At 40.8% G+C, this 10,228-nt stretch overlaps 1 protein-coding gene across 1 annotated transcript; it reads right to left on the bottom strand.

The window, feature by feature from the left end:
• Nucleotides 1–5,208: 5,208 nt before the first annotated feature.
• LOC112087309 lies at nt 5,209–9,601 on the bottom strand. Its single transcript, XM_024157331.1, has 6 exons — nt 9,579–9,601; nt 9,050–9,168; nt 6,660–6,860; nt 6,426–6,553; nt 6,042–6,110; nt 5,209–5,502 (listed from the first exon to the last, which is right to left on the bottom strand). The coding sequence occupies exons 1-6, from the start codon at nt 9,599–9,601 to the stop codon at nt 5,209–5,211; spliced, it is 834 nt and encodes a 277-aa protein (XP_024013099.1).
• Between the last annotated feature and the right edge of the window lie 627 nt (nt 9,602–10,228).

Below are 10,228 nucleotides of genomic sequence, written 5' to 3'. Positions count from 1 at the left end.
TTGATGCCTTGCCACAATTTGTCTTCACTCCCTCCAAGTTTTGGCCTTAACCCGTGGCAGCAAAATCTGGGTTAGAACCATGAAGAACATGCATCGCCACAGGTTGTTCTTCTTGTGGCCATGATGGTGTGGCCTATGAAGAACATGCATCGCCACAGGTTGTTCTTCTTGTGGCCATGATGGTGTGGCCTTCACCGAATTAACTGGAGCATATCTAGAAAAGCTGTCCATGAGGTGATCTTGTTGTGGCATCATGTTGTGGCCTGGTCTGAAATGTTTCTTGAGTCGTTCGGAAATTCCACGGATTGTTTCATGTGCATTTTGAGTTGTGGCAACCACAGAATAATTTGGAGGTTGTATGTTCTCTGGTGCCACAGGTTGATTAAGTCGTGGCATTCAAGTTGTGGCAGCCCCCAACACTTAGCAAAAATCCAAATCGGCAAGCAGAAGACATAAAGAAGCTTGACGCTTACTCATTTTGGAGAAGAAGTTTTTGCCTTCATCACCACAGGTGATTCTGATCGTGGCATCAACTCGTGACATGCCCAGATTATGTGAGTGAAGCATTGCCACGAGTTGACACTTGAGCATGCGTATTCCAAAGATAAAACTAATTCCGATAGGACATGTACTCATTTGAATCCGTATAACTCTCGACCCAGTGATCTGGATTGGCTGATTCTAAAGCCATTAGAAAGGTGACTCAACGACCAGCATCTTTTCTGAAGAGCTTCAAGGCATCCGGAGAGAGCAAGGCTTTCGGTACAGTGGTTCTTTAATTGGTCTAGATTTTGGCTGCAAGACAAGTGTATCTTCAAATGGCCATAACTTTCAGCTCACTAATTCGAACCGGTTGATTCCAACACCATGATAAAGATGTCTCAATCGTAAGAAACTTTGATGTAGACATTGGAGGCTGAATAGGAGTGAAAGCTTTTGGCCCTGGGCGATCTTTAAAGCGTATCAGCACTCCAAAGATTTTGTCCGAGAATCATGTACAAAGCACATAAATAATACTTCAAACATGCAAGATTGAGTAGAAAGAGCTGTACGTGTTTTAGCCGAGGTTTCTTGTCTGCTGTACGGAGTTTGGCTGAGAAAACCGACCTGTGGTATACAGAAATGGCCGATACTCATTTTTGCTCCATTCTCCATCTTTTTCACCATTTTCTCCACTGGTCTCATCTCTTTTCCTACAGGTTGGCTCCAAAGCACATAAATAACACAACAAACATGCAAGACTCACTTTGACCTAATGAAATCCCTATAAAAGCTAAAACAAATATAAAACACTAAGAAAACTACATAAAATGAATGAATAGGACTCAAAACAAGTATAAAAATGCATGCTAAAGTTGATATAACATGAACATATCAAGCATCATCACTCTTCTTGGACTTCTTAGCCCCTTGTACAACAACAACAGCCTCAACACCACTCTCAGCGCTCTCGTCATCTGCAGCAACAACCTTCTCCTTGCCTTTACTCTTGGATCTAGAAGCTACAACAAGTGCCCTCTCATTGTTCTTGGAGCTAGAGTCTACAAAAAGTGCCTTTTCATTGTTCTTTGATGTCTTTTTAGCTACTGGCTCCTCGTTCTTCTTCTTGTGGGTTTTTCTGGTGCCTCCTCTTTTTCAAACAATCCTACCAGCTGCTGGTGCTGATGCACTCTCTCCTTCATCAGGATTTTTCATCCCACGTGCAATGGAAGATGTTCTTGCAGTCATCCTATAACACTCTGAATCAAGTGAATACAAAGAGACTTTAAACAATACCAAATATCAAAATCGATATTTTTTCAAATGATGGAGTTACTTGGGTTCTTGAGTTATGAATCATAAACCAGTTCACACCAATGCAAAACATCTGAATGCCCAGCAAAAAGTCATCAAGACTTAAGAAACTCTTTGAAAAATCGATTATTTCTTAAAACTGTGTTCCAAAAAGGGCAAACGTTCAAGAACACAACTTTTTCCAAGCATGAATCCAAGATTTCTGTTTAATCTAACTGTTTCGCATATAAAAAATGAATCCCAAGGTATCTAACATCCTATTAAAAATTGATTTCATACATTGCAAGTTCAAGAATCACCATTAAAATCAGTGAAAAAGATGAATTTTAACAGACAAAATACCTTGATTGATGTGCTACGAGTCAAATTCGGTTATGAAATAAGACTAACAGCAGGAAAACGAGCTCAATGCACTTTGAATCAAGCAATTTGGCCAAGAATTGAGAGACTTGTGGTAAAAACAAGTGCAAGAATGGAGTTAGAGAAGCAAACTCGGGTTTTTAGAGCAGAAAGGGTCGTGTGTGTCAGGTTTACCCCTTGGAATGCTGGGTAATAGATCTACTTTGACCGTTCAACATGTCCTCACTCCCTTGCCATGACTTGTTCCACCCATGGCCGCATCCCATGGCATAGTTTTCTGGGTTTTGTTACCCGATCTTTCTCTCGTGCCATGACTTGTTTTTGCCTGTGGTTCACCCTCGTGGCAACCACCAAGTGTTTTGCTGCCTTGTTTCACTACTTTGCCACGGGTTTCAACCTTTCGTGGCTTCATCTCATGACACACACACCATATGAAAATATGTAAGGCCAAAACTCTATGCCACGACTTGTTCAAACCGTGGCTTCAAACCGTGGCAAGCACTGAATGAATTATGTCTTGTTTACCATCCATTCCACGAATTGATCTTGACTGTAGCATCAGACCATGGCACTCATTTCTGGGTTGGTGCCTAAGTGTTTCTTCGTGCCACGCCTTAGAAACCCATGTGGCTTCTTATTGTGGTCTCCAACGAATGAATTGAGTTTTGTTGCTCATCTTGCCATGAATTGCATCAACCCGTGGCACCATGCCATGGCACTCGTTTCTGGGCTTGTGCTCGAGTTTGTCTCCGTGCCACGATTTGGTTTTAAACGTGGTTTCAAGTTGTGGACGCATTGCTCTACATGCCACGCCTTATCCTTACTCGTGGCTTCAAGTCTTGGCAAGCCCCGAACAAATTTTCTTTTGGAAATAAGCTTGCCACGACCAAGAATTATCTGGCACCAAGTAGTGGCAACTCCAGAGTGAATCTTGCTTAAAGAAACAGCCATGCCATGAGTTAAACAAGCCGTGGCCTCCACCTGTGGCATCTTGTGTAGTTAGCCGATTTTCCAACTTGCACCCTTGTTCACAACTTCTTGAAGCCAGAGAGCATCAAGATCACCTGTAACCTGAGTACACTCCATAAATATATTAAAAAACCCTAGACGATATACAGTTTTTCTTTTAGCAGCTTTTAAGTTTTTGTCTTTGAATTTCTTAGTTCTAGGTTTAGGGAGATAAAAATCTATATCCTTAACCCTTTTTGGTTCTTTACCATATCGAGTTCAATACAGCTTTTTAATACAATGTTTTTGCTTTCTTTAATCATGTCTGAGTAGTTTATTTGTTGTGTTTAAGGGATTTTCGATGGGGGCTATACATGTTCAGTGAGGATTCCATTAGCTATTAAAGCTGAATCCTAGAACTTTCTATTCTAAACTTATTTATAATGCATGGGAGTAGCGTCATGAAATCTAATATTATTTAGGTCCTTGGTGTTGCAAAAGTATTCATCCGGGGCCAGATCTAGTTTGAGAAGGGCAGATCAACCATAGGAGTGGAAACCTACCTATGGGCGAACTGTGAATGTTGACGAGTCTTAAGCAAGCTTGCATCTTTTCCCTTCCAAGGCCAGAGTAGAAACCTACTGGTCAGGGTTGCGAGAGATAGTTGGTTATGACCACGACAGTGGCATATTCATACGTTCTTGACTCAAGTTCTAAAAGTTTTAGCTATGATCTTTTAATTTACTTTTTAGCAATGTTTTGAATCGTTCATCCTCGAAGAGAATTTCCCTGAAAACTAGCATCTCATTTCTATATGTTTTCCAGCGATTTCATTCAAGTTTTTAGGGCTAGTATTTTCTTTATTACCAGCCGATTTTAATAAGCAATTTAGGTCTAGTGGTTTTCCTAATTTTTAGTCGATTTTATTCGGTTTAACTATTAGGTCAATTTGATTCAAGTATTTTCCCGTTTAGATTAGTTTTTACGTTTTAAAGACACCACCAAAATCCCTTAAAACATCGCCTTGTACTAGACTTCCTTCCCTCTAGATTCGATCCCTAACTACTATAATCAATCAGCTGTGAACTTGCGGCTTATTGATTTCATTAGGGTAAAACTTGACACCCTCACCACGCACGCAATCATAGACTTGGGATTGATTCAGTAAATGGTGCCAGAAGTCTTGATTCTTTGCAGTTGGCCCATTTGCTTGCATCATGCTCTGGTTGTACTTCTGTTGGAGGATCTTAACTCTTTGTCTTGTTATTGGGTCTTCATGAATGATTGGTAGTTCGACATCTTGTAGTTGTGGCTCAGTTAAGTCTGGCTCTGCTTGAATGGCCTCATCATTACCTCCCTCTTCAAGAGGTTTTGACATCAAAACTCGATTATCTGCAATATATGGAGCTAGATCAGATACATTGAAAGTCGAAGAGATGTTAAACTCACCTTGTAGTTGGAGTTCGTAGGCATTGTTGTTGAGCTTTTCGAGTATCTTGAAGGGTCCATCTCTTCTTGGTGCTAGTTTTGAACTCCTTTGGGTTGGAAATCTCTCATGTCTCATGTGCAGCCACACCCAATCTCCTGGTTCAAACACAATCTCCTTGCGTCCATTGTTGGCGTGTTTCACATACTGGTTTGTCCTCTTTTTCAAGTTTTCCTTTGTTGACGGCTTCAGCTGGTGGCAATGGTGTGAATTCCATTGGAGTATTAATGTTGAATCCATAGACTATTTAGAATGGGGACATTTTTATAGCTTAACGTTGAGCTCGGTTGTAAACGAATTCTATGAAAGGTATACACTCCAACCAGATCTTCATATTTCTTCCAAGAGTAGCTCTTAACAAAGTGGACAAGATTCTGTTCACCACCTCAGTTTGGCCATCTGTTTTAGGATGACAAATCGTAGAGAACAAGAGTTTGGTTCCAAGCTTCTCACAATGTTCTTCAAAAGTGGCTCAAGAACTTGCTGTCTCGGTCAGATACAATAGTTCTTGGTACTCCATGTAAGCTCACAAAATTTAAAGAATAGATCCGCCGTTTGAGAAGCATCATTAACCTTTCCACAAGGTAGAAAATGTGCCATCTTGGAGAACCTGTTTATCACTACGAATGCCAATAGAATTGCTCTTTCACCACCGCAAGTGTCTTGTCTATTCCAAAGTGACCCATCAATCCTCCTCCATGAGGTTCTCTGACAGTGACATCCCTAAGAGAACATTGTTGTATGCAAAGTCTTTTGTCTTGAAACATAAATCCTTCATAGATATAGAACTTGCCATAAGTTCCCTTGCTACATTCCTCAAAGCTCTCTCCTAGCTCCGGATCCTCTTTGTAAAGATCTTTGATGATCTCAAAACCATAACTTTTGCTTCCATAGTTGCGATAAGTGCATGTTTCCTAGATAAAGCATATGCCACTATGTTGTCTTTTACCTTCTTGTACTCGATAATGTAGGGGGAAGTTTCAATAACTTCCATCCATCTGGCATGTCTTCTTTTGAGGTGGATCTGTCCTCGAAGATGCTTAAGTGTTTCATGGTCGGTGTGGACCACAAACTCTCTTGACATCAGATAATGCTGGTAAGTCTCCAAAGCTCGAACTAGTTCGTATAACTCCTTGTCATAAGTAGGGTAGTTAAGCATAACTCCTCCTAGCTTCTCACTTAAAAACCGGCATTAGCTTCCCTCTTTGTGTCAACACAGCTCCTATGCCAATCCTGATGCATCACACTCCACTTCAAATGTTTTGTTGAAGTCTGGCAACACTAGAACTGGTGAATTGGTGAGTTACTCCTAAGTGCATCAAATGTAGTTTATTTGCTTTTTCCCAAGTGAAACCAGCACTTTTCTTTACCACAGCAATGAGAGGTGCAGCTATACTGCTGAAATCATTGAAAAAACATCGGTAGAAGCTTGCTAACCTTGAAAACTCCTTACTTGACTGATGTTTGTTTGAACCGGCCATTCTTTGATAACTTTGATCTTCTCTTCATCAACATGTAAGCCCTGCGAATTCACAACAAAACCAACTTATCAGTGCAGAATGCATACTTCTTTAAGTTTGCATAAAGGCCCTCTTGTCGAAGAGTCTTTAGTACAAGCTCAAGATGTGACACATGATCAGATAAACATTTGCTGTAAACTAAAATATCATCAAAATAAACTACAGCAAGCTTAATGATTTATTCTCTAAGAACTTGGTTCAAGATACATAAAAGTACTTGGTGCATTGGTGAGACCGAATGGCATTACCACCCACTCATAGATACCTTAATTGGTCTTGAAGGCAGTCTTCCACTCATCACCTTCTTTCATCCTCACTTGATAGTATCCACTCTTGAGATCGATCTTTGAGAACAAGGTGGATCCACTAAGCTCATCAAGCATGTTGTTGAGTCTCGGAATCGGGTATCTATACTTGATGGTGATGTTGTTGATGGCTCGGCAGTCTAAACACATGCGCCATGATCCATCTTTCTTTGGCACTAACAGGACAGGAACTGCACAAGGACTGAGACTCTCCCTCACATATCCTTTGTCTAGTAGCTTCTTAACTTTCTCTTTCCAATTCCTTAGACTCCTCAGGGCTCATTCGGTAAGCCGGTTTGTTAGGTAAAGCTGCTACCGGTATGAAGTCTATTTGGTGTTTTATGCCTCGTATTGGTGGAAATCCTTGAGGCATTTCTTCAGGAAACACATCTTTAAACCAGTCAAGTAAAGTGGTGATCTCCGGTGGTAGTTCAAGCTCACCTAAACCTACGCTCAAGTAGCACTGTGTGTTTAGCAGCAAAACCCTTTCTTACATAACTAGGCTGAACAAGAAAGTTTGGCTTAGAGATACTTTCTTTCTCATTAAGCATTTTTTGTTTGTAGATCATGCACTTGAGATGGTGTAAGAGGTGCTAGACTAACTTTTCTTTTCTTATGCACAAGAGTATACATATTAGTGCTACCATCATGCCTAGTTTTCTCTATCAAATTTTCATGGTCTACCTAGCAGTAAATGACCAGCTTGCATAGGAACTACATCACATGATACCTGATCTTGATATTTACCTATGCTAAATAGAATTATTGTTTTATGATAACACCGTATGTTGACCACTTTTATGGATCATAATTATGTCTTATGCAGGTGTTTTAACTCTGTTTTCAATGGTTTTTAAAGTGTTTACAATGTTTAAGAGTTTCAAAAGACTTAACAGGAAACTTGGGCAAAAGATATGCAATTTGGAACAAATGAGCAATTTTGGATAAATGCAGACCGTCAGAAGTTTGGCAAGCGGATGAAGACCTTCTCACCGTCTGATCACCCCCAAAATTTGAGACAACATAGAGGATCCAACCAGATTTCTAATGCACTTGGTTTGGAGATAATCCAACAGTTAGATCTTCAGATACTCTCGATGCAAGAATGACAGAAAATGCATTTCCGGAAGATAGCCATGTGCCGGGACCGCGGCCAACACTTGTTTTCCCGCGGGTAGAGCCACCGCGACCGTGGACATTGGTCGTTCACTTTTCAGACGACTTAATTAAAGCCCAGATCAATTCCTTTCGTTATTTTTGAAGCCCTAAGTGTCCAGAACCACCCCAGAAGCTATAAATACCCTCTTTAGGTCATTCCTAAAGGAGGGTAGACGACATAAGATAGAAAGAGAGAGAGTTCGTGTGAGAAGCCCTAGGAGCCGCCGCCTTTGAAGGAGGAGCCGTCGAGGAGAGCATCATCGCGCCTCCATCTGCAACTCTGTTCTTCGTTTTTCTTCCCTCCTTTCTTTAATTTCCTGCAACTTTCAATACTCTATGATGATTATTTACAATATGTTTGAGTAGTTACCCAGTTGGGTTTAAAGGGATTGTTCAAAGGGAATTTCGTGTGTCTTTGCTTATGAATCGATAGATTTAGGATTTATAATCTTCTAGATGTTCTTCGTTTGCCTTTAATCTTACTGCCTGATTCTTTGCTGGCCACTTAGAAGCCGATCTGATATGATATGTTGCGAAAGCTTTCATTGATTTTCTGAACTAGGGTGAGACGAGCAATTATTCTATAGGAGTGGAAACCTACCTGTAGTTGAGTTGTGAATGTTGATGAGTCTTGTTTTTCTATTGCATCTTCTCCCTTCCATGATCAGAGTGGAAAACTACTGACCAGGGTTGCGAGAGATAAATGTTTAGTGCTGTGAAAGTAGGCTATCCATACTTCCGTGCCTCGAGTTCTAGAACATACGTAGTTGATTACCTTTATCACTTGTTTAAAATCGACATAGCCTAGTCCATGAATCCCTGCGATACCCTTGAGCCCCAACGTTTGTCTTTTATTGTTTACAACCTTTGATTTATTTGCTTGTTCCTTGCTTCCATTTGCCTCTTGTTCAATCGCTTACTACTTGCTTCTGTTTGCTTTCATTTTTGTTTGCTTTTACTTGTTTAGCTTTCTAGTTTAGATTTCGTGACAACCAAAACCCAAAACCAAAACCAATACTTGTTTAGTTCTAGTCTGATTTAAGCATTGTCGTGAATTCATACTGAAACAACTAAGTCTCGGTGGATCAATACCCTAAGTACTACAGCGCACATCTGTGCACTTGCAGACATTTAGGGGTTATAAATTTAAAACCTGAAGCTTAGTAGAACGAACCAATACCCCGTTTACAACCGCAATAACTTTATAAATGATCTTAAGCTCTACCTTATGATCGAGCCATATCAGCCTATAGGGCCGTGGATGTTTAGTTCTCTCAAGGCCTAGCTTATCAACCATGTGAAAATTGCAACATTGGTACGGGACCCAAAATCAATAATAAGATTACATACATTGCCCTTTATGGTGCATTGGCTTTGGAAAATGTTTTCTCTTCGTATGGTCTCAGCTGGCTCCGCCATTACAATCAAGATGCGTGTAGTGACGAGGAGTTCTCCTGTGTCTGGTTAAGCTATATCACCATATTCATCGTCTAGATCCCCTTCAATATCAGCCTCATCTTGTGAATCGTAATCTCCAGCCTCGGCCATGAGCACCACTCGGTTTTTTGGACACTCGCGAGATATATGACCTCTTCCCCTGCATTTGAAACAAGTAATATCTCTTGCACATTGAGAATTATTAGTCTTAACAGCCTCTGGTCTGGTATCTTTGCTTGTCTCCACCGCTTTGCCTTTGAAACATGAATCAATCTCCACACTCTTGCCTTTGTCAAGTGGTTTGTTGAAGTTTGAGTTCCAAGTGTTTGTGGCTTGCTTCTTGTGTTGGTGATCTTCTTCTTTATGTTGTATAGACAAGTGGAAGAGATATTTGAAGTCTTGATAGACCTGTCTCTCCACTTTTCCATTAGAGCTTCTTCGTCGTCATGAAGCGCCAAACGGTTCTTCAAGCATTAAAACTCTTCATAATATTTTTCTACGGTCCTGGTTCCCTGCTTAAGAGTTCGAAAACGACACTGCAAGTCTCGATAAAAATAAGGAGGAACATACCTTTGCCTGATTAGATCCTTCATGTCGACTCATGTATCGATAGCTCTCAAGCGTCTCCTCTTATGGTCCGAGACTTCTCTGTCCCACCGTGTAAGTGAAACCTCTGTGAGTTGAGCCACTTCTAGTGCTACACTCTTGGGGTCGGGATGATTGCAATAGTCGAATATGTGATCTATCCTCTTTTCCCAATCTAAATACGCCCCTGGATCAACTTTTCCAGCAAAGATTGGTGTGGTTAGCTTGATGTAGTTTGGTTTCTGCCTTAAGCACGGTGTGTACTCTTCATCATCTGCATCTTCATAGGCATCTCCTTTGCCCTCGGTTCCTTCGATTTCAAGGGTTTGGTTCATCATCTTGAGATGAGTCTTCTTCTTCTCCCAAGTTTGTGGCGTCTGGCTCATTAATATGAATACCATTGCATCTTGTATTGGCTCCAGCATTGTGTGTTCCGGCATTGTTTGTTCCAAGGCCTCCCTCATTCTACACTGGTTTCAATGTGGTTCTAAGAGTTTGCTCCACACGGTTGAGCCGATCACCAAACTCTTGCCTCATCAACCGAATCTCATCTCTCATAAAAGAGATCAGTTGTTGGAGGGCATCTTGATTGTTGCTACTTTCTCTCCCATGTTTGTTAGTGATCTCGCAAAACA

The sequence above is a fragment of the Eutrema salsugineum genome, unplaced genomic scaffold (assembly GCF_000478725.1).
Source record: "Eutrema salsugineum unplaced genomic scaffold, Eutsalg1_0 scaffold_18, whole genome shotgun sequence".
NCBI classification, from domain to species: Eukaryota; Viridiplantae; Streptophyta; class Magnoliopsida; order Brassicales; family Brassicaceae; genus Eutrema; species Eutrema salsugineum.
Note: the sequence above shows the minus strand (reverse complement) of the source record. Positions and strands in the feature narration are given on the sequence as shown.

What these genes read in the sequence shown, in the direction of transcription:
- LOC112087309 (XM_024157331.1), bottom strand. Translation starts at nt 9,601, where the DNA reads ATGAAGGATCTAATCAGGCAAAG. An exon ending in AAGGATCTAATCAGGCAAAG is followed by an intron (nt 9,169 to 9,578) that starts GTATGTTCCTCC and finishes TTTCAAATGCAG; the next exon opens with GGGAAGAGGTCATATATCTC. An exon ending in TCAAGAGTGGATACTATCAA is followed by an intron (nt 6,111 to 6,425) that starts GTGAGGATGAAA and finishes GTGAATTCGCAG; the next exon opens with GGCTTACATGTTGATGAAGA.